At 40.1% G+C, this 26,593-nt stretch overlaps 5 protein-coding genes across 9 annotated transcripts; 2 read left to right on the plus strand and 3 right to left on the minus strand.

The window, feature by feature from the left end:
- Positions 1–447: 447 nt before the first annotated feature.
- LOC111798692 (aldehyde dehydrogenase family 2 member B7, mitochondrial-like) lies at positions 448–4,008 on the minus strand. Its single transcript, XM_023681994.1, has 11 exons — positions 3,644–4,008; positions 3,026–3,160; positions 2,814–2,956; positions 2,565–2,718; positions 2,235–2,464; positions 2,022–2,111; positions 1,604–1,777; positions 1,384–1,521; positions 1,109–1,246; positions 958–1,019; positions 448–882 (listed from the first exon to the last, which is right to left on the minus strand). The coding sequence occupies exons 1-11, from the start codon at positions 3,711–3,713 to the stop codon at positions 609–611; spliced, it is 1,608 nt and encodes a 535-aa protein (XP_023537762.1). The 5' UTR covers positions 3,714–4,008; the 3' UTR covers positions 448–608.
- Positions 4,009–5,313: 1,305 nt separating this feature from the next.
- LOC111798004 (spermidine synthase 1-like) lies at positions 5,314–10,462 on the plus strand (the record flags this gene model as incomplete). 3 transcript variants are annotated; one of them, XM_023680939.1, is given in 6 exon segments in its annotated part: positions 5,314–5,924; positions 9,239–9,315; positions 9,409–9,531; positions 9,655–9,793; positions 9,896–10,022; positions 10,112–10,462. In XM_023680939.1, coding segments are annotated over 4 exon segments (480 nt in total). In that variant the 3' UTR covers positions 9,781–9,793; positions 9,896–10,022; positions 10,112–10,462.
- A 1,636-nt stretch (positions 10,463–12,098) lies between these two features.
- LOC111798890 (beta-amyrin synthase-like) lies at positions 12,099–19,418 on the plus strand. The gene is made up of 12 exons (XM_023682236.1): positions 12,099–12,711; positions 12,904–13,089; positions 13,168–13,455; positions 16,710–16,794; positions 16,885–17,051; positions 17,129–17,320; positions 17,400–17,756; positions 17,862–17,960; positions 18,257–18,313; positions 18,421–18,789; positions 18,900–18,980; positions 19,089–19,418. The coding sequence occupies exons 1-12, from the start codon at positions 12,511–12,513 to the stop codon at positions 19,293–19,295; spliced, it is 2,289 nt and encodes a 762-aa protein (XP_023538004.1). The 5' UTR covers positions 12,099–12,510; the 3' UTR covers positions 19,296–19,418.
- LOC111798891 lies at positions 19,348–21,775 on the minus strand. 2 transcript variants are annotated; one of them, XM_023682238.1, is made up of 5 exons: positions 20,927–21,775; positions 20,638–20,801; positions 20,445–20,536; positions 19,719–20,364; positions 19,348–19,467 (listed from the first exon to the last, which is right to left on the minus strand). In XM_023682238.1, exons 1-5 carry the CDS (start codon positions 21,651–21,653, stop codon positions 19,459–19,461), a joined length of 1,638 nt encoding a protein of 545 aa, XP_023538006.1. In that variant the 5' UTR covers positions 21,654–21,775; the 3' UTR covers positions 19,348–19,458. The 2 variants fall into 2 exon arrangements, with proteins under 2 accessions (XP_023538006.1, XP_023538005.1); XM_023682237.1 differs by lacking the exon at positions 19,348–19,467 and having other exon boundaries at positions 19,473–20,364.
- Positions 21,776–22,450: 675 nt separating this feature from the next.
- Positions 22,451–25,398, minus strand: LOC111799239 (polygalacturonase 1 beta-like protein 3). 2 transcript variants are annotated; one of them, XR_002815793.1, is made up of 3 exons: positions 24,976–25,398; positions 22,821–24,699; positions 22,451–22,729 (listed from the first exon to the last, which is right to left on the minus strand). XR_002815793.1 is itself a non-coding variant. In XM_023682704.1 (2 exons), the coding sequence occupies exons 1-2, from the start codon at positions 25,042–25,044 to the stop codon at positions 22,897–22,899; spliced, it is 1,872 nt and encodes a 623-aa protein (XP_023538472.1). In that variant the 5' UTR covers positions 25,045–25,398; the 3' UTR covers positions 22,451–22,896. The 2 variants fall into 2 exon arrangements, 1 of the variants encoding a protein (XP_023538472.1); XM_023682704.1 differs by having other exon boundaries at positions 22,451–24,699.
- Between the last annotated feature and the right edge of the window lie 1,195 nt (positions 25,399–26,593).

Consider the following 26,593-nt stretch of genomic DNA (forward strand, 5'->3'; position numbering starts at 1 on the left):
CTAAACCCTAAACCCTAAACCCTAAACCCTAAAACCCTAAAACCCTAAAACCCTAAAACCCTGAAACCCTGAAACCCTAAAACCCTGAAACCCTAAAACCCTGAAACCCTAAAACCCTAAAACCCTAAAACCCTAAACCCTAAACCCTAAACCCTAAACCCCTAAAACCCGAAACCCTAAACCCAAAGTATACTATAGGGCTACCCCTGAGACCAATAGATCCCTTGAAGAGCCTCCCCTTAATTTAGACTCTACACCTTCAAGGCTCACAAATTCTTTGTTCGATATTTGAGGATTTATTGACATGGCTAAGTTAAAGTACATTACTTTGATACCATGTTTAGAACCATGGACTTGCGCAATGGTATTGGTGGTGTTTATATGTAGAATTGGCCGATTCAAAACGAGCTTGTTCGTGCATGTGCATATATAGAAGCAGAAACAACATTTGTCAAATTATGTCGTGCATGTGCACATATATAGAAGCAGAAACAACATTTGTCAAATTATCATTCATTATAGGGCTTAAACAGCCATCTTGCCTTCACATATTTTATTGGCGACGATGAAACAAAATGGAGAAAAAGAAAAGGCATGGGGATAGCATCTTAGAGCCAAGTAGGGTTGTTCAAAGGAGTGACAACAGCCTTCACTTGCAGATAATTGCTGAGGCTGTAAATACCCTTTTCTCGTCCATGTCCGCTCATCTTGTACCCACCAAAAGGAATCGCAGCATCAAATATATCGAAGCAATTGATCCACACAGACCCAACTCTCAGCGCACGCGTCAGCCTGTTGGCTGTGTCGATATTTTGAGTAAACACCCCAGCCGCCAGCCCATAGCGACTAGCATTTGCCCTCCTTATCACCTCCTCAACCTCTCTGCAATTACCAAAATAAATAAATAAATAAATCCATCGCGGTTCCATTGCTCATACTAGTTTTCTTCTAACTTACTTGTATTTCAAGATTGTCTGTACAGGACCAAAAATCTCCTCCTGTGCAATTGTCATGTCATCCTAATACAGAGAGAGAATAATGATGTAAGGCACACTAATCTCCATTTCCATGTAAAAATGGCGGTCACAAAACTAAATAAAAGGTAGACCTTGACGTTCGAGAAAACTGTTGGCTGGACATAGTAACCCTTGGAACCAAACCTCTCTCCTCCAGCTTCGAGAGTGGCTCCACCTTCAATCCCAGATTTTATATATTTCAAAATCTTTTTGAATTGTTCGCCGTCCACCTGTGCATGATTTCAGCATGAAAAAAGGCATCCCAAAACATGCTGCTTCACTTGGACTTCAAAAGGCATCCCAAAACATGCTGCTTCACTTGGAGTTCAAAAGGAAATACTAGTAATTCTAGTTCTAGCTCACTCACCTGAGGACCTTGCTCAATTCCACCTAGGAATGGATCACCAACAACGCGGTTTGCAGCTCGTTTCCTTGATTTTTCTAGAAACTCATCATACACTTTTTCATGAACAAAAGTACGGGAACCAGCACAGCAGCATTGTCCCTGTAACAGAACATGTGTTTTACTTTTTAATGAAAGATAATCATAACATGTTTTTCTTCATGCTCAATTTTGTTTGACGTACCTGGTTGAAGAAGAGAGCAAAGTGTGCCATCTCGACAGCCTTATCCACATCAGCATCCTCACATACAATGAAAGGGGATTTTCCACCAAGCTCCAAAGTTACTGGCTTCAGATTGCTTTTTGCAGCTAGTTCAAGTACAATCTGCCCTGTTTCGGTTGATCCAGTAAAAGCAAGCTGGGAAAACAAAAGGATCATAGTGACGTGTTTATTGTTCTTCTTTGCATCAAATTTCTTAATTTTCACTTTTCAAGAAAGAACCCATTTACACAAGTAACTTGCACATCTTGTTGTTTTATAAGGTTTTACCCTGCAAAAGACGGGAGCAATGCCAAAAATTTGGACGCCAAAGTAATGCAAGAGTTGCGCAATAATGTGATAAAGTTAAAAGCAGTTATACATGGGTGAAAGAACAGAGTACCTTGTCAACTTCCATATGACTGGCAAGAGCAGCACCAGCAGTGGGTCCATAACCGGAAACAATATTGAGAACGCCCGCAGGAAGTCCAGCCTGCCATAAAAAGATATAACTGGAGTTTTATACAATGTAGTTTTAGGAATTGAATTACGAACTCAACTCAAATAGCCTAAGCCTGTGTGAAGAAAGAAAGAAGAGTTTTAATTGGCCAATCACCTCATGCAATAGCTTAGCCACATAGATAGCAGACAAAGGTGTCTGCTCGGCTGTCTTCAGAACAATAGTATTCCCACATGCTAATGCTGGACCAACCTTCCAAGCAAACATGAGCAGAGGAAAGTTCCATGGAATAATCTGACCCGCAACACCAATTGGTTCGTGCAAGGTCTGCACATGATACGAGCCATCAGCTGGAACTGTGAGTCCGTGAATCTTATCGGCCCACCCTGAGATAAGTGCAGTCAAATTAATTGACACATTGATTGTTTGGCTAGGTCGCACAGGGCTAAAAGCCTAGAAGGCCAAACCTCGACTAGACAGACGTACCCGCATAATATCGGAAGAGGCGTACAAACATTGGGACTTCCAATTTGGCTGACTGTTCGTATGTTTTCCCATTGTCCCAAGTTTCGAGTGCTGCAACTTCATCGGCATGCTTTTCAACCAAATCGGCAAATCGCAAAAGTATCTTTGACCTTTCCTGCCGATGAGTAAATCGATTATTGTTAGCCTACGGTTGAGTGGAGGAGGATCAGATATATGGGACAGATTAAATAAGGCAATATATGAACTCACATAAGCAGTCATTCTAGGCCAAGGCCCATCATCGAATGCCTTGCGTGCAGCAGAAACTGCAAGATCAATATCTCTGGCGTCACCTTCAGCAACATTCGCAATGACTTCTCCAGTCCTTGGGTCCAGTGTAGGAAAAGTTTTTCCTGAATTTACAGAAACAGCCCAAAATTAAAATGGCTACCTTCTGAATCAGTGAGGGACACGTCCGTTACCTGAAACTGAATCCACAAACTGTCCGTTGATTAGCAGCTGGGTGTAATTTACTTTCACAGATGGAGTAATTGGATCCTCAACAGCAGCGGAGGTGCTATATTTGCCAGTTGTTCTGCCACCGGAAGGCCTCCTCCCTGATCACGATAATTCCAATCCGCCATTAGCAGTTACCAATTCATAAAAGTAAAGAATTAAATGCCTGCTATTTACTTAGAAATAGAAATCGGAATCTTCATCAAATTATGTCACCGAAATCCCAAAGGAAGTCACAAATAAAAAAGTTATGAAGGATCTAAATAAAGCTATAGTAAAATAATGATCCACAATAACAGGGGGACATAAAATTCTACACTCATTAAATCCCCACAAATACAAAAGTGGGTGATCCCTTCATACGCTTCACGGACTTGTCAAAGATGGAATTTTTCAACGAAAAGAGATAGAAACTCAGTACTGATAGGCCCTTCTTAATTGATCCACCTCTCGGATTGCGGATTGTAAAAACAGAGATCAGAGGAAGGGCTCATCAAAATCTTAAATTTAGAACAGATAGAGAGAATAACAGACATCATGAGCGATGGAAAAACAAAAAGATGGCGTGTCTGCCTTGGTGTTACCTTTGGAAAGGAGAGCAGGTGAAGAAGCAAGGGAACGAGATAAGAGCGAGGATATCCTCCGAGCCGCCATGATTGCGAAGAAGCACAAAAAAATCTGTCGATTTTAGACAGTGAGAACCTAATCCACTCAATGAGAAGCTGGGGAAGTGGGTGTTGGAAGGACTGATTTTGCACTGTGTTGTGATGGCTTGGATATAAGTAATTAAATATAGATAAGCCCTGGGTGTTGCAAGGATTGATTTTGCACTGTGTTGTGTTGGCTTGGATATAAGTAATTAAATATAGATAAGCTCTGGGTGTTGGAAGGATTGATTTTGCACTGGGTTGTGTTGGCTTGGATATAAGTAAATAAATATAGATAAGCTCTGGGTGTTGGAAGGATTGATTTTACAGTGTGTGTGTGTTGGCTTGGATATAAGTAATTAAATATAGATAAGCTCTACGTATTGACTCCAAAAGGGTATCCAATCAACAAACAGTTCAAACTGGCAAATATATCGCGATTTCCGAGAAAAGAGGAAGAAAAAGACTTGGCAAAATATCTTCAAGTCTGAACTGTGTCCCCTTTCTCGCTTGAAGCTCACACTTTCTGGGCGCATGTGGTTGGAGGAGAATCAAAAGGACAGCACAGCAGAGATGGGATGGCCACCAACGCAATCGACAATAGACAGTGGAATCAAAGTTGAGAAACGCAAGGATGCGGATGCGGATGCGGATGCGGATGCGGGCCTGGGGATGGGGATATGGGGATATGGGGATATGGGATAGGGGGATGTGGGGCTACAACTTAACTTTTAAATAAATATTAGATATTAAATTAGAAAAATATGAGAATAGTGGGTGGTATGGTGGAAACTAAAACTAGAGGAACAAGCTCAAGTGGGGGAGAAGTATGATCTGAAAACGGATCTCAAATCTTTCTGAGGGTTGAGCCAGAAATGGAAACGTGTAAGTGGTAAAAAATTCATGGAGAAAAGGTGTGGAGATTACAAAATTGTAGAACTATTTTTAAAAAATACAGTCAAATTCCTAATACTGCGTTATACCTAAAATAGTCATGTGATGTGAAAGGCATAGAAATTTTAACATTTTCCACACAAAAAGAAAAACTCCAACTTTAATATTTTTTTATAAAAAATAAATGATAGATGTGTTTTTAAAAAAGAAAAAAACTTAATTAGAAGGGTACTTTTCAAGCTCTAAACACAATCTAACATAGATAACATCTTATTTTCTCAACTCTAATTTTAACATTTTCCACAAAATAATAATAATAATTATTATTATTATTAGAAGGGTACTTTTCAAACTCTAAACACAATCTAACATAGATAACGTCTTATTTTTTAAACTTTTTAAAGGTATGAATCCCATTTATTACTTCACCACAAGCCCAACTTAGAAAGCCCAAAGCCACCCTTAACTCCCTTAACCCTAGGTTTCAAAAATTGATAATTAATCACCCCTCCCCTCTCTCTCTCCTCCTCCTTTTCTCTCCCTCTCCCCCTTTCTACGCCGCCCCCCGTCACCCTCTTTCGGCTATCTCCGCCGCCGCCCTTCCCTCTTTAAAACTCAATGTAACGGTATTTTTATAACTTCTTCAAATGTCAAAAGCATTAATACAACTTTTTTTAAATTAACTTCTTCATGTATTAAGTCCATAGCGCAAGAGGAGGTCGATGATAGGAAGAAGATTTACCATCTCTATCGTGTGATCAAAAGGAAATTGAAACAGAGATATTTGAAAAATTCCAATAAATTGGGAGGCAAACTCGAAACTCGAAAGAAAGAAAATAAAAGAAAAGGAGAGGAAAAATCCTCAAACTCGAAAGCACAATTGAGAACCCTATCATTTTATGTGTCCTCCCCCTGCAACTGACACGCTTTACGAGAGTTCGGTGTCAGCAAAAAATGAAAGGGGGAAAGTGCTCCAATATAAAAGCTTAAAAGATGCGTCCTTTTTTAGCAGATTCGCTGCTTGTGACCCTCTCAATCTTTTTTTCATAACAAAGCAGCCGACCCCACCCTCTTAGTTCTGGGGCGTCTTGCTCGTGCTCGAAGGGCCAACGACCAAGCGGCTCCCTTTAGTCTTATCTTTCCCTTTTGCCCACACAGGATTACCAACGCATGGCTTCCGATAATTCTTCTGCCTTAGCCTCAGATTTATCTGTCAAGAGGTCGGGGAACGAAGACCAAAATGGAACTCCACCCTCTTCACAACCTGATTCTATTTCTTCCGTCGTCCCCGGATGGTTCTCCGAGATCAGCCCAATGTGGCCTGGTGGGTTCGCCACTAAATCTCGCTCCTCTTACTTAATATGTGTTTATTCCAAAGTCATCCACAGTTTTGGAACTCATTCACTTGTGCTTTCTCTGCTTTCGGAGTCGTAGTGTTTTCGCTTTATCTGATTTTAAACTCTTCTCTGGTGTGGTTTACTTCTACGTGGGGATAGGAAGATGCAGTTTATTAGCTACTTAAATGCACGAGCTTATATTTAATTGGTATTCTAAGCCCAGCTTTATGTTTTCCGCTGGTTTCTGTCACTTGTTTCTCTGTTTAAAATTTATGTTCTTCTGTGGCGTCCTTTCATTTGGTTGCTAATAATTGCTATTGTTCAGCTTAAATTATCGATATGTTTAGCCTGCTGCTGTTATGGTAGGCTCAGCTTAAATTATCAATAGGTTTAGTCTAAAATAATTGTTAGGTGAGGAGCCTGCTGTTATTTATACTTAGCACCATAAAGTTTACCGTATAAAGTAAATTATTAATAGTCTATGTATGGTACATAGTTATATATAATAAATGGTTATATCGGGACAGCTGTATTCATTAAGTTTAACCATATATATCTCCAGAGAGCTTACATTTTCTCTTTTAGGGTACATGTATATAATTATCAATACAAAACCTTTAGCCAATATTCTCCTTGCATTTTCTCTATCTTGTTCTTTGTGTTCATCTAGATCGAGTGTGTGCGTTGTTGTGCGATCTTAACAATTGGTATCAGAGCTAGGTGAAATTCACCACGATCTGTGAAGATGGAAAGCTTAAAGATTGGAATTGAAAAGTTCAATGGATCCGATTTCGATTTCTAAAAAAGGCAGATTGAAGATTATTTGTACCAGAAAGATCTTCACGAACCCCTGTTGGGAGTGAAGCCGGATACCATGATCACAGAACAGTGGAAGCTCAAAGATCGACAAGCGTTAGGGTTGATACGGTTGACGCTATCCAGAAATGTGGCATTCAACTTCAACAAGGAGAAGACAATGTCAGATCTGTTGAAGGCGCTGTCGAATATGTACGAAAAATCGTTGGCTATGAACAAGGTGTATTTGATGCGGAGATTGTTTAATCTACAAATGTTTGAAGGTGGATCTTGATTATATAAATGAATTCAATATGATCGTAAGTCAACTGAGTTCGGTGGAAATTAATTTCGATGATGAAATTAAAGCATTGATTTTGATGTCATCTTTACCCGAGTCGTGGGATACTGTTGTTGCCGCAATCAGCAGTTCCCAAGGATCTGATAAACTGAAGTTTGATGAAATTCGAGATGTAGTTCTCAGCGAAAGTATTCGCAAACGAGAAATTGGAAATTCATCTGGTAGTGCTCTCAGTGTTGACCAACAGGGAAGAAATAAACCGAAGAGCCCAAACAAAGGGCGATCAAAATCAAAGAACCGAGAAAAATCTTTAAATAGACCAAACGTAACGTGTTGGAATTGTGGAGAAAAATGTCACTTTCGAACCGATTGTACAAGACCAAAGAGGAAGCAAAATCACAAATCTGGAGGTGATGATGATTCTATAAATTCAGCCGAAGACATTGGGGATGCTCTAATCCTCAACGTGGACCGTTCAATTGAATCCTGAGTTTTGGATTCAGGTACATCTTTTCATTCATCTCCAAATAAAGAGTTGTTTCGGAATTTCAAGTATGGAAATTTTGAAAAGGTGTATCTTGCCAACAACAAAGATTTGGAGATTAAAGGAAAAGGGGATGTCTGCATAAAAACTCCGGCAGGAAATCAGTGGACATTAAAGGATGTCAGATATATTCCTAGTCTCAAGAAGAATCTGATCTCTATTGGTCAGTTGGACAGCACAGGTTATGCAATAGAGTTAGAGAAGAGTTCGTGGAAGATTGTGAAAGGTGCTATGGTGGTAGGACGTGGCATAAAATCTGGAACTTTATACACCACTGCAAGGTGTATGAATATGGTTGTTGTTGCTGAAAGTGCTTCAAATTCAAGTCTATGGCACAATAGACTTGGACATATGAGCGTGAAAGGAATGAAGATGTTGGCTGCGATAGGAGTTTTAGAAGGTCTGAAATCTGTTGATGTGGGTCGTTGTGAGAACTGCGTTATGAGCAAACAGAAACGAGTTAGCTTCACAAGAACTACCAGAGAATTGAAGAAAGTGAGGTTGGAAATGGTCTATACAGATGTGGAGCATAGTTCCAAGACTATGAAGCAAGTGGGAGTTGAGCTTAAGTGGCATGGAAACTTACCTAGTGATGTTGTAGCAGATACTCATGAAACTCCTAAGACTACTGTTGAGAAACTAGATGTGGAGCAAGGTTCCAAGACAACGAAGCAAATGGAAGTTGAGCTTGAGTCGCAAGGAAACTCACCCTGTGATGTTGTAGTAGATACTCATGAAACTCTTGAGACTACTGCTAAGAAATCAGATGTGGAGCAAGGTTCCAAGATAATGAAGCAAGTGGGAGTTGAGGTTTAGTTGCGAAAAAAAATCACCTAGTGATATTGTAGCAAATACTCAAGAAACTCCTGAGACTATTGCAGAGGAACCAGCGGTAGAGCAAGTGACACCTGAACCGGTGTTGAGAAGATCATCCAATACTATCAGAGTACCAGATATGTACGTACCTTCATTACACTATCCGTTGCTAATGAAAGGGAACCAGAGCCCTTTGTTGAGGCCCTACAGTTGGAGGATACAACGAAGTGGGAGCAAGCCATGGAGGATGGGATGTCTAGGCTTAAAAAATGTGTTGTACTGAGGCTGAGTACGTGGCAATAACTGAAGCTGGAAATGAGAGGATATGGATGACTGACTATTGGGAAGAATTGGGCAAAAAGCAGCACGAAAAGATTCTTTATAGAGATAGTCAGAGTGTCATACAGTTGGTGAGGAACCTAGTCTATCATTTAAAGATAAAACACGGAAGGCGATACCATTTCACTTGCAGGTTAGTAGAAGATGGTGATGTATTTTGAGAAGATAGAGGGTGCAAAAAATCCAGCATACATGTTGACAAAATGTATTGATGTTGGAATATTGAGGTTGTGCAAAGCCTCACTTGGTAGGTGCCATGAAGGCGCTCATGGTCGTTTAAGAATGAAATTCTTGGTTGACTAGATCAGTCTACAAGTGAAGAATTGTTAGGTTATGGAGCCCACTGTCATTTATAGCTTAGTCTACCGTTATACCTAATAAAGCTATATATATATATATATATGTATGGTAAATGACATATCAACCGGATAAATATGCCGTGAACTTGTCCATGATGGTATCACTTTTTTTCTTGTCCATACTTAAAACTTGAAAATATTGTGCAGGAGAGGCACATTCATTGAAAGTAGAGAAGATTTTATTTCGAGGGAATTCTGACTATCAGGATGTTATGGTCTTTCAGGTGTGAATTACTGGAGCATTGTAATATTTCTTCGTTGGCTTGTTATTGATTCTATTCCAACTGTTTGCTGACGGGGATGCTTTCTTTTTGTAGTCATCAACTTATGGGAAGGTTCTTGTTCTGGATGGAGTCATCCAGCTGACTGAGAGAGATGAATGTGCTTACCAAGAAACGATTGCTCACCTACCACTTTGCTCAATTTCTAATCCGACTAAGGTTTTTAATCTTCTGTTAAATGTACAAAAAATTTGGATTGATTCTCTTCTATACACAATCAATTTTAGGCCATATGCATTCTTCAATAATTACTATTGATTATAATTGCATTATTCTGAAAAGGTTTTGGTTATTGGTGGAGGAGATGGTGGAGTGCTTCGTGAAGTTTCTCGCCATTCTTCTGTTAAGCAGATAGATATCTGTGAAATTGATAAGATGGTGGTTGATGAATCTGTGAAATTGATATAAGATGGTGGTTGATGTAAGTAATATCCTTGTTTCCCCTTAATATACTGCTACTCCCCCACCTCCCCCCCGCATATGAGTTGGTATCCTTGTTTCTCCTTGAAATTTTGTGGCCCAGTGGAGTGATTGGTTTTATGCTGTGCTCTACCGAGGGACCTGCAGTTGATTTCAAACACCCGATAAATTCAATCGATGTTAATGATATTAACAAGTCTAGAGGGCCCTTGAGATTTTACAATTCTGAGGTGTGTACCATAATCTTGTTGGGCGTTTTTGTTTTTGAAAAAAGATTTTACAATCCTCATTTGATTAGAATCATAAATTTGAAATCCAGATTCACACAGCAGCTTTCTGTTTGCCATCTTTCGCCAAGAAGGTTATTGATTCAAGAGTAAAATGAGGATTGAATCGGGGGAGTAGGTTGTGGCTCTTCATTTTGAACCAAATGCCTTGTCTACCCCCACACTGCAGAGCAACCAAGGCATTTTCCTTCTTTTAACTTTCCCTTATTCATTTTTCCGCTAGCTGCTTATTCAGCAATTCAGTTGTTCTATTATTCTGCTGCTGCTGCTTAATACAATACAACTTTTTCGCCCATAGCATAGCCCTTTGTTCATAAATTGAATTCAGAACATGGATGTTTACCTTATTTTTTTTGTAAATAGTCATTCACACTTTTTCTTCTCACAAACTTTGGATCTATATTCAAGTTGGAGCAAAAACAACTTTATAGAATATTATAGGGATTAGGCACTAGGCAGTGTGTACATATTTATTTGTGTGCAAAGGTGTAAATTAAGGCAGTAAAGATGTTAATACATTTAAAAAAAAAAAAAAAAAAAAAAAAAAAAAAAANCCCAAAAGACAGAACATGTAAGGCATAATTTTGCTTTCACGTTTTTGGATTCGCAAGCAATGTGTTAGTCATGTGATATACAACGTTCAACCTTGTTTATCCCACGAAAAACGTGACGCTCCTACTTCCAATAAAGATATGGGGTTGTGCGTAATTCTACCTTCGGATTTCATTCTTTGTCTATTCACCCTTCCTGGTAAATTCTCCTCTCTCGCTCTCTCTCCCTCTCTCTCCCTCCCTCTCCAATTATGAATTTTCTGTAAACGTTTGGAGGTGGAGATGGAAATGGAAATGAAATCCAAAATATGCATGCTTTAGCTTTTGGCCTCTGGCCTCTGGGTGTAACGCTGATTTTGCGACTTTGATTCCTTTCTGGATTTCGATGCTCTTTCTTTTGTTGTTTTGCTTTCAATTATTTGTGAATACTTTTTCTTTTTAGTTTCTTTTCAATAAAATCATCAATGAGCTCCATGTTGGATATCATTCAGTTACAGAAAAACAAGTGTTATGTTTAGAATAGTTATCTGTTCTTTCTTCCTATCCCTTTTCAATGTTCTTTCTTAGTTTGCAGCTATTAGGTATCAATATAAATCACATAAATTTTTATTAAGCTAAATTAATAATAAATAAATAAAAAATCAAAAGGGTCGCTAATACTCTTAAAAAAGAGTTAAAAAATTCATTAATACCCTAACATCTTTTAAAAATTTGGTTAAAGTATACTCTTATAATTATATGTAAACTAAACAACTAAGTAGTTAGTACCATATTCACAGAATTTTTAAAAGTAGTATTAATAAATTTAATCTTAAAAAAATCCTGATTTATTTTTTCAGTTGCTCTTAACAATTCCTTATTATTATTTTTTTTCGTGTTAAATTATTTTATAATATGTTTGAAAATGAACTTCTTCTTTTCATTTAAAGTTCTAATCTTTTAAGAAGAGAGAAAAAGAATAAGAGAAATGAGAGTTTTGAAGACGGAGAAATGAAAGAATGAGGTTAAGAAGACAATTAAGGAATGAAGGAAGAAAAAGATGAAAAGAAATAGAAAATTGAAGACATGAGGAGTGAACTAAAAAAACATATGAATTTTTGTCAATGGTAAGAATTTCGTTTTAAGGCAAAAATATATTATTCATAGTTGTGAAAATTTAAAATTTATGGGTGAGCCAAAATTTGAGGAAAGAAGGACCAACCCCTAGTACGAACTACGAAGAGGGGGAAGGCACAGCAATGAGTAGGGATGGGGCGCTAGAGCATGGAGCTGGAGGAAGAGGAGTAAGGGAAGGAAAAATGTTGCGTGGCAAAATGAATTAGTATTTTTCTTGTATCTTCAGCTGTTGTATCTTCAGCTGTTGTATCTTCAGCTGTGTGGGCAGTGTTAATCCACATGTTTTTATGTACGGAATAGCTTAGAGAGCGTTGAGAAACACAAAACTTGTGACTGGTGAGGCTCCAGTCATAAATGTCATCGAACACCCCAACCAACCCTCCCCCTGATGCATTCCATTCCCGATCCACTACCCTTAACTACAACTCCTTTTCCTCCTTATTTTCTCCAAACTGACCTCTTATATTGTTGAACCACCTATCACCTTATATATAATTAAGAATCTGACTTCCACCTCGAACTTTCGTTTTTCTGATCGCCTCACTGTTTGCTTTACGCAACTGTATAACAACTTATTATCCACTCATCTACTACCATTTTCGTCTTAAATCCCTTGCGTCTATTATTGAACGGCACTAATTTGTATGCGAAAGTGGTTTCGTTTGATCATCATACCTGGTTTCCTCCGAAATAACCATGGTTCATGTCTTCATCTGAAGAGCTAGCTCAGACACAAAACGCGGATCCGGAAGTAAAAAACAAGTATGTGGCGGCTTAAGATTGCGGATGGAGGGAATGACCCCTACATATACAGCACAAATGACTTCATAGGGAGACAAACTTGGGAATTCGATCCGGAAGCAGGGACACCGGAAGAGAGACAAGAAGTAGAAGAGGCTCGCCATCATTTCTACCGGAATCGCTACAAAGTCAAGCCTAGTGCCGACTGCCTTTGGCGAATGCAAGTAAGTAAATAAACTAATGCCTTCTTAACTTCACACTTTACCTTCCCTCACTACACTGATCGTAGCTCCGCGGATGGGGCTACAACTTTTTTTTATGGAGGCCAAAATTTTGGAATCTATATATGAAACCTTCCAATTTTGGTTGAGTTATGATGTTTTGGAAGATGATACATGTATTTAAACAATTGGTAGTTCCTGAGGGAGAAGAAGTTCAAACAAGAAATTGGTGCGGTAAAGATAAAGGAGGGGGAGGAAATATCACAAGACAAGGCGAGGATAGCATTGAGAAGAGCAGTTCACTTCTACTCAGCGTTGCAAGCAAGTGATGGACACTGGCCGGCTGAAAACGCAGGACCTCTGTTCTTCCTTCCACCGCTGGTGAGTATAAATCTGTAGGTGCCAGGATATGGAAATGGAATCGGAAATGGAATTGAAATGAATGAAGGGAGTGTGCAGGTAATGTGTTTATACATAACAGGACATTTGGACCAAGTATTCCCTGAAGAACACAAGAAAGAAATACTTAGATACATATACTGCCATCAAAACGAAGATGGTGGGTGGGGATTGCATATAGAGGGCCATAGCACCATGTTCTGCACTGCTCTCAGCTATATCTGTATGCGTATTCTTGGAGAGGGCCCAGATGGTGGTCTCAACAATGCTTGTGCTAGAGGCCGCAAGTGGATTCTTGACCATGGTAGTGTCACCTACATACCCTCTTGGGGAAAGACGTGGCTCTCGGTCAGTATCATTTACACACACACGCATTACTACTAATTTCTCCATTCTAGCTAGCTGATTAGTTAGTTAATTATCGTTGATTCAATTCACTGCCAGCTTAGCTTAATATCACTAGTCCAATAGTGTTTAGCACAATAGCTACTCATTTAAGAAAATGATTTAGAATTTTAGAAATAAATTTACGAAAATGATTTAGGAATTTTAAGAATAAATTTAAGTAAATAATTTAGATTTAGAAATTTTAGGAATTGATTACCTATATGAGTATAAATACCCTCCACCCTACCTAGTTTATCATCCCAAGAAATCTCAATCAATATGAAGTGTAGTAGTTTCTAGAGTGTTTTGTAAATCTCTCGATTGGTCTTAATAAGGTGTGCGAGTGTTTCCCACATAGAGTTGTGTTCAATAATTTGGTATCAGACCAAGGTAAAGGTTAGATCTCTTGAAATTCTTAGTATGCTCTGTGGTTATAGCTTTGTTTGATCTTCCACATCAGAAATGATTTCTTAAGATTAGTAGTGAGTGAGTTTCTTTTGTGTCGTGAGTAGTCTGTGACTCGGCAAGTCTTGTGTCGAAAGAGCTTGTTTGGTATTACTGAGGTATAGCCAATACGATGGGTGATTTTCAAATTGTTGGAGGAATCAAGAAACTCAACAACAACAACTACAACACGTGGGCAACATGCATGATGTCCTGTTTACAAGGACATGATCTTTGAGAGATCGTTGACGGGCGCAAAACTATGCCGCCAGAGGATGATTCTAATGGCGCCTTGCACAAATGGAGAATCAAAGCAGACAAAGTAATGTTTGCCCTGAAGACCACAATCGAAGAAGGGATGTTAGAGCATATTTGGGATGACAAGACACCGAAAGAAGTACGGGACACATTCGTGATGTTGTTCTCAAAGAAGAACGATACGAGACTACAACTTTTGGAGAACGAGTTGTTGTCAATTGCGTGACATGACAATTGCTCAGTACTTCCATAAGGTAAGTCGATTTGTCGGGAGATTACTGAACTAGACCCAAAGTTCGCAATTGGAGAAGATCGAATGAAGAGGATCATAATCCACGGATTGCGACCAGACTATCGAAGCTTCATTATTGTTGTACAAGGATGGCTCACTCAACCATCACTTGTAGAGTTCGAAAATTTGTTTGCCAGCCAAGAAGCTATGGCTAAACAAATGGGAGGCATCACATTAAAGGGTGAAGAAGAAGCACTCTACACAAGTGAAAGTCGGAGCAATAATAGGCCGTCTACCAAACGTGAATACAATGGTGACAAAAGAAGAAGTCACCAAGGAACTGCCCAACCTGTGAGAACTCAAAAGAATGACAACCAAAGTTCTCAAAGAAAATGATTTGAGAGCATTTGCTACAATTGTGGGAAGAAGGGTCACCTGTCCAGAGATGGTTGGTCCAAGAAAAAATCTGTCGAAAGCAATGTGGCATCCTCCAACATGGAGATGGAGGAGGAATGGGATGCAGAGGTACTCTATGCCATAGAAGAAGATGAGCTAGCACTCATGGCAATGATGGGAGACCATATCGATTATGAGAATGATTGGATCATTGATTCGCTCAAACCACATGATTGATGATCAAAGTGGTGCAATGGAAGAGGAGTTGCCCTCAGAGGAGGAAGTATAACCAGGCCTTGAGCAAACTTAAGAAATTCTTCTATAGAACACGGGGGAGCAAACTGAAGAGATTCTTCCACATAAGACGGGGGAGCAAACTGCACACATTTGCTTAAGTGCTGATGTGCCTAAAGATTCAAGTGACACTAGTGTTGGTGAGCAAGAATTGACTCAACTAAGTGAACCTAATGAAAATGAAATGACACCTCAACAACTCAGACATTAAAAAATAATCCTAAAGCCAACTCCAGAGTATGCCAACGCAGTAGAAGACGAAGTTAATGATGTGGAGACATATGAAGAAGTATCATAAAACTCTAGCTTGGGAGAAAGCGATGGAGGAAGAAATTATAGCCCTTGAGCAAAATCAAACTTGTGAACTAATACCAAGACCAAAAGATGTCAAATCCATCTCTTGCAAGTGGGCTTACGAAATAATGTGTCTCTTGGATGGATCAATCGAAAGATACAAGACTCAATATGTAGCTCGAGGGTTCTCTCAAGAATATGGACTAGACTATGATGAAACGTTTTGTCCAGTGGCGAAGATAACTATCGTACAGGTTCCTCCGATACTTCTGATAAATAAATATTGGAAATTTTGGCAGATGGATATGAAGAATATTTTCATGCATGGAGAGTTGGACCAGGAGGATCTTCATGAACTAACCAGTTGGAGTCATTAGTCCGTATATGCGAAGTCTAAAGAAGCCTCATTTGGATGCGGCCCGACGGACCTTGAGATATGTCAAACGATATGACGATACTCGAAGGTCAAGCACCGGGTATGTGTTCAAGCTTAGTTCGAGACCAATTTCTTGGTGTAACAAAAAACAACCAACTAGATCATTGTCAACTAGAGAAGCAGAGTACAAAGAAGTGGCGAGAGCAGCCCAGGAATGTACATGGCTGAAACTTCTGATAAAAAATTGGCACCAGAAAGTTGACTATTCGATACCACTTCAATGCGACAATCAACCTGTGATTCGTCTAGTAGAAAATTTGATGTTTCATGGCAGAACAAAGCATGTGGAGATACCCTGCCATTTTATTAGAGACAAAGTCTTGAAGGAAGAATACGGGGATGACTAAGTGGTAGACTTGTCTACAAAAGAGTTGAATACTTACCCACATTTTATGAGAGAGTAGTGCCAGGGGAGGGTTAAAATATCATTACTAACGGGTAAAGCCGAAAATGATTTAGGAATTTTAGGAATAAATTTAGATAAATGATTAAGATACTTTAATAAAAAAACTTTAAGTTGAGAAATTTTAGGAATTGATTACCTATCATCTAGTATAATATCCTTCCCCCTATCATCCCAAGAAATCCCCAGCAATATAGTTTCTATTTTGTAAATGGTCTTGATAAAGTGTGTGAGTATTTCATACCTATAGTTGTCTTCCCCATTNACCCTATCATTCCAAGAAATCCCCAGCAATATAGTTTCTATTTTGTAAATGGTCNCCCCTATCATCCCAAGAAATCCCCAGCAATATAGTTTCTATTTTGTAAATGGTCTTGATAAAGTGTGTGAGTATTTCATACCTATAGTTGTCTTCCCCATTAATTAGTTTGCTGCGTGCTTACTTAAAATGAAAACAGATACTTGGTGTTTATGATTGGGCTGGAAGCAACCCAATGCCGCCAGAGTTTTGGTTAGTCCCTTCGTTTCTACCAATGCACCCAGGTTTGAATTTTGCGCATGCTGCTTGAGTTCATTGCTCATCTGTAGTCTTATTGATTAAATATTAATTAGTACGTATGAAAATTGGTGCAGCAAAAATGTGGTGCTATTGTCGAATGGTTTATATGCCCATGTCCTACTTGTATGGAAAAAGATTTGTGTGCCAAATCACCCCACTCATACAAGAATTGAGACTGGAACTTCACGCCCAACCTTTTGATGAGATAAACTGGAAGAAGACCCGACATCTGTGTACAAAGGTTTATATAATTTGTTTAATTCAATCTATTTACTTTGTAGGCAGTTACACTACGTGAATGCAAATCTGGATATGCAGGAGGATGTATACTACCCGCATCCCTTGATGCAAGATCTACTATGGGATAGCCTTTACATCTGCACTGAGCCGCTTCTTACTCGTTGGCCATTCAACAAGCTGGTTAGGGAGAAGGCTCTTCAAGTCACCATGAAGCATATCCATTACGAAGATGACAACAGTCGATACATTACCATTGGTTGTGTTGAAAAGGTAAAGCAATATGCGGTACTCCAAGGTTACAAAATCATATTAATTGAGAGTTAGTTTGACGATATTGGAAATGTATCAGGTACTCTGTATGCTAGCTTGTTGGGTGGAAGATCCTGATGGGGATTACTTCAAAAAGCATTTGGCAAGGATCCCCGATTACATATGGGTTGCTGAAGACGGTATGAAGATGCAGAGTTTTGGTAGTCAAGAGTGGGATACGGGTTTTGCCATCCAAGCTTTGCTTGCGGCTGATATGGCAGACGAAATTGGACCTGTATTAGCCAGAGGACATGACTTCATTAAAAAGTCTCAGGTTAAGGACAACCCCTCTGGTAACTTCAAGACCATGCATCGACATATTTCGAAAGGATCTTGGACTTTCTCTGATCAAGATCATGGATGGCAAGTTTCTGATTGTACTGCAGAAGCTCTGAAGGTACATGCATTGTGCATATAAAAACTAATAAATTCAGCTTAAACGTAGAATCTGCTTTACAAACATCTTATATATGTTGATTAATCTTCAATTGCATGCTCCCAGTGTTGCCTTCTTTTCTCACTGATGCGCCCAGAGATTGTAGGCGACAAAATGGAAGCTCAGAGGTTATACGATTCCGTGAATGTCTTACTTTCTTTACAGGTTAGAAGAAAGGTTAAATTATAGAAAATGTTTCAAGATAACTCTCAAAACATTCAATAATATCATCACATTTTCAAAATAGTTTAAAATAATTTCTATTTTGTTTAAAAAATATCCTCTTCTTCTATACTCTCCTAGTCTCCTTCTATTCCACAATCTCCTCCTTCAATCAAGGTTAAAAATGAAAAAAAGAAAAGAAAAAAAATGATCTCTCCGCCTATGCGTGTTTAATTTAAATTAAATATGATCTCTCTCCACGAAACAAAATCAATATTGTGTATCCGCTACACGTGCAGAGTAAGAATGGAGGTTTGGCAGCCTGGGAACCTGCAACCGGTCAAAAATGGCTAGAAGTAAGTTATTAAGTAATTCTGTTTGAATGCGATGAATGAATGAATAATGTGAAGACAAGGAAATATATGATCTGAAATTAATAGAATGGTGTACGGTGCGGTGGCAGATGCTGAATCCGACGGAGTTCTTTGCAGACATAGTGATTGAGCACGAGTATGTAGAGTGCACAGCATCGGCAATCCAGGCACTGATATTGTTCAAGAAGCTACACCCAGGGCACCGGACGAAGGAGATTGACAACTTCATTCAAAACGCTGTACGCTACCTTCAAGATATACAAATGCCCGATGGCTCTTGGTACGGTAACTGGGGAGTTTGCTTTACGTATGGTTGCTGGTTCGCACTTGGCGGTCTGGTGGCTGCCGCCAAAACTTTTAACAACTGCGCAGCCATTCGCAAAGGCGTACATTTCCTTTTGAATATTCAGATGCCAGATGGTGGTTGGGGAGAGAGCTACCACTGCTGCCCGAGTAAGGTAATTTCGATTTTATTCTCCATCCACTTGAACTGTTTATTTAATAACTTAATACCATTTTTATTTGCGCTCACTGGTGGGTGTGGGTGTGGGTGCGGCTGCATTACTAGAAATATGTGCCCCTTGAAGGAAAGCGCTCCAATTTGGTTCATACAGCGTGGGCTTTGATGGCCCTCATTCATTCAGGACAGGTTCGTAGGCTTGAATCTTTTTAAGATGTTTAATTTAAGTAGCATTTATGTCCAGTTATGGAAATTTGAAATAAATGATGGTTCCTTTCCCAAATATACACTGAACAGGCGGAAAGGGACCCTACACCTCTTCACCGTGCAGCTAAGCTGTTAATAAACTCGCAAACCGAAGACGGAGATTTTCCTCAACAGGAAATAACTGGTGTTTTCATGAAGAACTGTATGTTACATTATGCAGCTTACAGAAACATATATCCGCTATGGGCTTTGGCTGAATACAGCAAACGAGTCAAATTGGCTTCTACTTCCCCCTAGTTTTATAAATATGCTCTTTTCTTCTTCTACTTCCCCTTAGTTTTATAAATATGCTCTTTTCTTCTTGTACCCTCTTTCGGATTTTGATAAATATGATTTAGCACGTGCCTCCAGTAATTCCTATATACTTCTTCCACCGCTGGAACCGTTGAGTTGAATAAGTTTAAATTATCTGTCCCCAAAAAAGTTAGGAATGAACACGGTTAAATTAAATCAAATTATAGGTACAATAATGAATTAATAAAAGCCAACAAAATAGTAATAATAAAAAAATCAAGAATTTGTGGAGGAAGATTGGAATTAAGTAGAGAAGAAAGAGTATGAATGTCAAGGGTTCTTGATCTTGATCCTTAATTTGCGAGCAATTTGTAAGGCTCTGGGATGGAGCACCCCCTTGTTGTTATTGTTGTTGCACTGTTCTACCTCGACCCAGTTGATGAGCTTGAGTAATACAGACTGAGGAACTTTCCTCACATCCTCGTCCCCCGCTCCCTTGCTCTTCTTCATGCCCGCTTCCAATGCTTTCTCTATGAACTCCATAAACCACTTGCCAGCTTCCCTTTCAATCTCCTTTCCCAGTTTGATTGTGTCGCTCAAGCTACTGCTGCTGGACCATGATGGCATTGCCATTGCCATTGCCATAGGTGGCTTCTGATTTTCATCATTCTCCCCAACAGATGTTGATGTTGATGATGATGATGATGATGCTTTCTGCTCCCTCGGTATCACGACTTTCCCAAAGTTAGTCTTTATCCTCTGCTCGCTTCTCTCCGGACAAGCACAAGTCGCCACTGACTTGTACAAACCACACCTTTTTTTGGATAAACTTGATTCAGGATTGCTGGAGTTGGGTGTGATCTCACTTAGTATGGAGGAGGAGGGAGATTCTTGTTCCTGCTGCTGCTGTTGTTGCTTTATGAAATTCTGGTTCTGAGCCAGTTCAGTAGCGGCTTGAACCGACACCATATCACTCACTGCCTGCATGATTTGCTGGTGGAATTCAAGGAACTTGTCGAAACAGTTGGCAGGAGCGTCGGCTCTAGCTGATTTACTCAACCTAGAAAGCATCCTACATACATACAACAAAATATCCATCTTATCTTAGAGCAAGTCAGTGATGAGAGTGGGTGAAAGTGCGAGTGGGTGTACCTGAGGGATCTAACTAAAGCGTCCGTGGCAGTAGCCCCTCTCAAGGATTGGAGGGCAATCTTCTGCGCTGTATCTCTCTGCTGCACAGCTTCCTGATAAACGTTGTTTGTTATCATAAGATGATGCATTATTAGGATTTAGGAGCACCATCAACCAACTGGAATTCAGAAGGAATTAATTTTCGTTCATTCACCTTGCCTAATATGCTGAGTTTTCCTGGTAAGTTAATGGGAAGAATGGTGCCGCTATCATCAGAGTCTGAAGGGCCATACCGAGAACTATTCAGCATGGGGGAGGCATCAATCCTGGAGGTCCTTTGATTCCGCAGACTTGGAGGTGGAGTGGTGCTCTTCTTTGCTGCAAGAACAAACCAGCCAAAGAAAGTGATGAGATGAAAATGAAGATAGATAATATGTTTGAGAGGCCCACAGATAACACTCAACAGACAACAGCAGCGCTTGACAGTTTAACATTTTGTATACCTACAGCTGAGTTGAAGGAAGCTGGTGATGAAATCCTTGGATCTCGCTCGCACACGCTCTTGCTTCTAGGGAATTTGGAAATGGATGCACAGCTTTTCCTAAGAATTGAAGGAGCAGGGCTTTCAATTTTAGCCAACAGCCCACCACCAAAGGAAGACCGGATTCCGCTTTTTCCCTTAACCATGGGAGACATGATTCGCTCCTTCACGGGCGTACACTGGTCAAAGTCCAGGGGAACGGGCTTCAGAATCATGGGTGAAGAATACCCATCTCCATGGATCATCCCTGTTCCCCAAGAACCCCGCCTCGGAACCGACCCCTTTGCCTTGGACTTTTCATCACATTTCTCCCCTTTCTCTCTCAAACCCATCAGAGGTTCTGGTGTTCCCACCAGAGGGTGTCGCCCAGGGAGTGGCTTTGCGCCTTTCACCACTGGGACGGGGGACCCAGGTTCCAATTTATCCACGTAAATAAACTGACCTAGCTGCATTTTGTTGCTCAAAACGAAATCACCCTGATCCGAAGGCAGACTCACGTAGATCGAGTGCGAAGAATCCGACACCTTGATATAGAATCCATGCTTTGGCCACAGGTTTTTCTCGTCCAGATCTGCAGGCACAATGTCCGTAACCTGTAACAGGGAGCTGCGGTGATCGCTCGTGGGTTTCACCCCCGAACTCATTCCATCTAGAAGCTTTACCAGAACTCCTGGTGCCAGAGTCGCCATTAAAAGAACTTCAAAGAAATAAGGAACGACTCAATGCTCCAGATTCTTTTACTTCAAATCCCAATTACAATTCAATATTTTCGACTTCTCTCACTTTCTTTCATGGACGAGAATGATGGAAGTGGCCGTTGGCAACGGAAGGCCATACAGGAAAAAGCCCAACTTTTTTGAATTTCGGACTTTGTAACGTTACACAACGGTCAAAAGGGGACCCATCTACCTCGTTATAAATTTATAATTTCGAAATAATTCTCAACACCGTTTTGTTTTTATTATATAATTTTGTTTCAAATTATAAAAATTTATAAAAATTTTAGGTTATTAATAAAAATATTTTCAAATACTCTTAAAGTTGAACCAGTCTTAAAAATATTTTAAAGTATTAAAAAAGATTAGGCCATTATAATGTAGCATCCTTGTAATAACCATCAAAGGTAGATATAAAAATATATTAGCCCTTAANGCCCAACTTTTTTGAATTTCGGACTTTGTAACGTTACACAACGGTCAAAAGGGGACCCATCTACCTCGTTATAAATTTATAATTTCGAAATAATTCTCAACACCGTTTTGTTTTTATTATATAATTTTGTTTCAAATTATAAAAATTTATAAAAATTTTAGGTTATTAATAAAAATATTTTCAAATACTCTTAAAGTTGAACCAGTCTTAAAAATATTTTAAAGTATTAAAAAAGATTAGGCCATTATAATGTAGCATCCTTGTAATAACCATCAAAGGTAGATATAAAAATATATTAGCCCTTAATAACTATGGAATACAAAAGTACCATTTTTCTCACATCTAACGGTGCAAAATTGTTAGATGCATTGTGACCTCAACCAAGAATTTCTCTTGTTTTGGACTCAAAGTAGCAGCCCATAAAGTGGGGAATGGATAGATTTAGAGAGAGACACACACACACAACAAGCGTGTGAGCTGTCTCATGGAATTTCCCTCGCAACACAACAAAGCAATGGAAGCACATAGATATGGGCACAGGACCATTCTTTCACAGTTAACAGTACCATTCTTTGGCTAAACCTAAAACAAATTAGAAACAGAAAATAATATCCTCTTTTTTTTTTTTCTTTTTTTCTTTTCTTTTTTTGCCCTCTCTATTTCCAATCATATTCAAAAGCAATTAAACATTAAACATTAAAAACATGTTCTGATGACGTGGAGGTGGCGGCTAAACATTTTTTAGACGACACCCATACCCTCCCCCCTTGCGGCGACAGATCAGTCGGCCACAGTCCACGTCATGTCGTTCTCGAAGATCCAGTGGCACACCTCCACCCGTCCGGGGGCGGACCCGAGAGCTATGAACGCCCCGTGACTGGGACTCCAGGCTGAGGTGTCCAAGTGACAGATGGCAACTCCGTGGTTTATGTTGGCCTTAGACCTTGGATCCAGCAATTCCGCTTCGTACACTCGAACCTTGGGCACGGAGTGGCAGTAGTAGAGTAGGTAAGGGAATAGGCTCTGGTGGCAAGACACCGACTTCGTCACCTTCCCTCCCTCCACCGCTTTCACCGCCCCTATCATTATGTTCCCCTTCGACCCCTTCGTGTTCTCCGTCGTCCGGACCACCACGTTCCGCCCCAGCACCGACGTGGCGAAGTCTATCATATCCTCCACCGACCCCACGCACCGCTTTGTCTCCCCGGCACTCGGCGCCCTCTCGCACTCCCTGAGCGTCTCCGTCATCATAGTCTCCATCGACGAGTTATCCTCGGCGTGGAATATCTTCTTCATCACTCCCAGTTTCGTACTCGAAAAGGGTAACTTGGATAGAATAGATCGGGGCAGGAACGACCTCTTCGGCATTTTATCCTTGATGTCCGGCATAGCCATCACCGTCCCCTTCCTCAGCATTGACTCGCGGAAGAACTTCCCGGGCTCTACCCACCTCTGCGCCAAACTCCCGTTCACCGACATTTTCGCACCACCGGAGCTCACATTGCTGTACTGGGCAAAACTAATCCCCCGTTTCGCGTAATCTTTGAACGTTGTATTCACCCCATAGATCTTGAATCCCACGCTTTGCGCATTCCCATTCTGTCCATAACCACTAAACTTGTCCGAACCCTCATTGGCGGATTTCCCATAATTTGCGAAATTGACCTTCGCCGAGTTCGAGTTCTTGGAGTAGGACTGAAATGAATCGTCCCCCACATTCGCCTGGTCTCTGTAACTAGAGAAGCTTTCAATCGCTCCGTTCCCACCCTCCCCATAGCTCCTGAAGTTGTTCTGTGGGTCGTTTTGCTCGTTACCGTAATTGGTGAATGTGTCGTTAGCGCCATTTCCGTCGGACCCATAGCTTGAAAACCCAGAGCCTATTACGTTTGCGTTGGTACCGTAGGCAGAGAACTCGTTGGGACCCCCATTTCCTCGTTTTCCATAGTTGGAAAACGACTGATCTCCTGCGTTTGCGTTCTCGCTGTAGCTCTTAAAGACTTGAGATCGTCCAGTGGCATCGGTGGAGTAGCTGGTAAATCGGAGATTGGGGACATTGGTGGATTGTTCGTAGGTTGTGAACTTGCCGTTACCTCCTATGGCTTTGGAGGCGTAAGAGTTAAAACCCTGGTCGGGGACGTTGGTGTCGATGCCATAGGTCGAAAATCGGTCGGCGTGGCTCAAGGCGCCGTGGCTGTAGCGCCGGAAGGAATCGACGAGGATATTTTCATCATTGGAATAGTTCTTGAAGGAGTCGATGCCACCAGCTCTTTTGGAGCCGTAAGTGGTGAAGTTCCTATTGGAATAGACAGCAAAGTTGGAGTCCTTGTTGTGCTTGGCCAAAGAAGGGGCTAAATCGGGGAAGCAGAGCAAATTTGCGGCGGAGCAGAACTGAGGGAGGCGGGAGGAGAGTGTGTTTTGGGCTGCGAGTTTGGCGAAGGCCGCGGACTGCACTGCCGTCAAGGGAGACGCCTTGGAGAAGAGAAAAGTGGGTTTTGGCAAATCATTCCGGACCTCCTTGTTCCAATAACGACTCAGAAAAGCTTTTGGGGTAAAGGGGTTGTCCTCGTCGCCAGCCGCGGGAACCTGTTTCCGCACACCCACATAAACCACACACAAATTACAACTTACAATTTGCAATACAATTCCACACAGAAATTACAATTTACAATACAATTCCACACAGAAATTACAATTTAGAATACAATTCCACACAGAAATTACAATTTACAATACAATTCCACACATAAATTACAATTACAGGGGATAAAAACTGAAGTAAAGAGAAATGAAGAGTGTGCAGGGGATAAAAACTGAAGTAAAGAGAAATAAAGAGTGAAGTGGAGATGGAAATTGACTTACATTGAAAGCCGAAAGCAAGAAGATAGAGAGATAGAGAGGAACCAGAAGGGGCTCGGGTAGCCTGTGCATTTCTGTTTTGGGTTTTGTTTGTTGGGTTGGGTTATATGCAGAAATTTATAGTGGTTTCACGCTGCCAAAAAGTTCAATTTTATCACTGCCTTTCTTTTATTTTTTGGATTTATGTTGAGATTGTATGGCCTTCTTCCGAATTTCAACCAAACCTGGACGCGTTTACAAGTGCTTTTTAGAGCTGCAATACCAATTGTTTAATGTATTTGATTCTAACTTTATTATTATTTAAATGCGCAACCATTAATGGGACCTAATATTGGACTGTTTTAATATTGGCCCCCAGAGAGTTGAGGAAATTGTGGCATGAGAGAACATTCAAGGATGACAGGGAGTAAGAAGTAACTGTGCGAGAGGGAATTTATTTTAGTTAGGACCCAAGAGGAAGGAAGGAAGGAAAAAAAGATGCATAGATTACTTGGAAGAAAAAGAGAAACACAGAGGAAGATAAAGGCGATAGTGGAGTACAGACAAGGGGTAGTTTCAGAAGCCGCGTTTTAAAGCGCACGTGTCGGGCTTTGATCGGTTACACACCGCTTTCGAAGTTGGGATTATTATTAATTTTGTTTTTCGTTAAGAAAAAAGAGGAATGAATAGAAATGAAAGTATGATCTGCATTGTGTTGGACACCACAGCGACAAAGCTCCTGATAGTCCTCTTGGTTAACTCCTTGCAATTCTCCCCTTTTTGTATCGTCAACAATCATGGAATATCTTAATTCCAGAACCAACCTAATTTGTATTAGTATTTTGTGCAAGTGTATGCATCTAATGATTCAAATTCGTGGGCATCGTTATTTGCTACCCACTTTTTTCCTTCTTTTCTTTTTCCTTTTTTCCTTTTTTCCTTTTCTCTTTTATTATTTAAAAAAGAAAAAAGAAAAAAAGAAAAAAGAAAGTCGTAATTTCATTGTTTAACTGGTACAAACTGGCAGGCCCATAATTTTCTTTTTTCCTTTTACTTCATTTCAATTCAGATTATGTACCACAGGTTTTAAGAAAATAATAACGCTGGAAAAATGCATGTGGAGTCATCGTCGACAAATGTACTATTTTTGGCATTTCCCATTTTAAAACTGTTGGTTCCATGTAATTGGGATTTAATTTGGAAATGGAATTATGGGCCGCAGTCAACTTGTTTAAGTCAACGTCAAGAACAAGGGATTGGGATAAGGAATAAGGCAAGTAAATTAAAGAAGGAAAATGATTTAAAGCTGTGGTGAAACGAACGGTGGTGATGATGCCATCATTTCTCCTCTTTCTAAAAAGAATTAATGAGAGAAGAAAGGGTGTGGGCGTGGGTTGGGGAATTCATGAGGAAGCGCCTAATCAACGTAGGTGGCCCTTTTTCGTACAACAACAGTAATAACAATAATAATGATAATAGTAAAACGCAAAGGACTTCAGTTTATTGGCACACATTCTTGGTTCATACACTACCAACTACGTCAACCTATTCACATTCACCAACTACCTCCATCACTTTGTAATGTAAAGGTATGTGCATTTTACAATATTTAAGGTTTTAATCGAAAATATTGTAAGTGTAG

The sequence above is a fragment of the Cucurbita pepo genome, chromosome LG07, assembly GCF_002806865.2.
Source record: "Cucurbita pepo subsp. pepo cultivar mu-cu-16 chromosome LG07, ASM280686v2, whole genome shotgun sequence".
Lineage (NCBI taxonomy): Eukaryota > Viridiplantae > Streptophyta > Magnoliopsida > Cucurbitales > Cucurbitaceae > Cucurbita > Cucurbita pepo.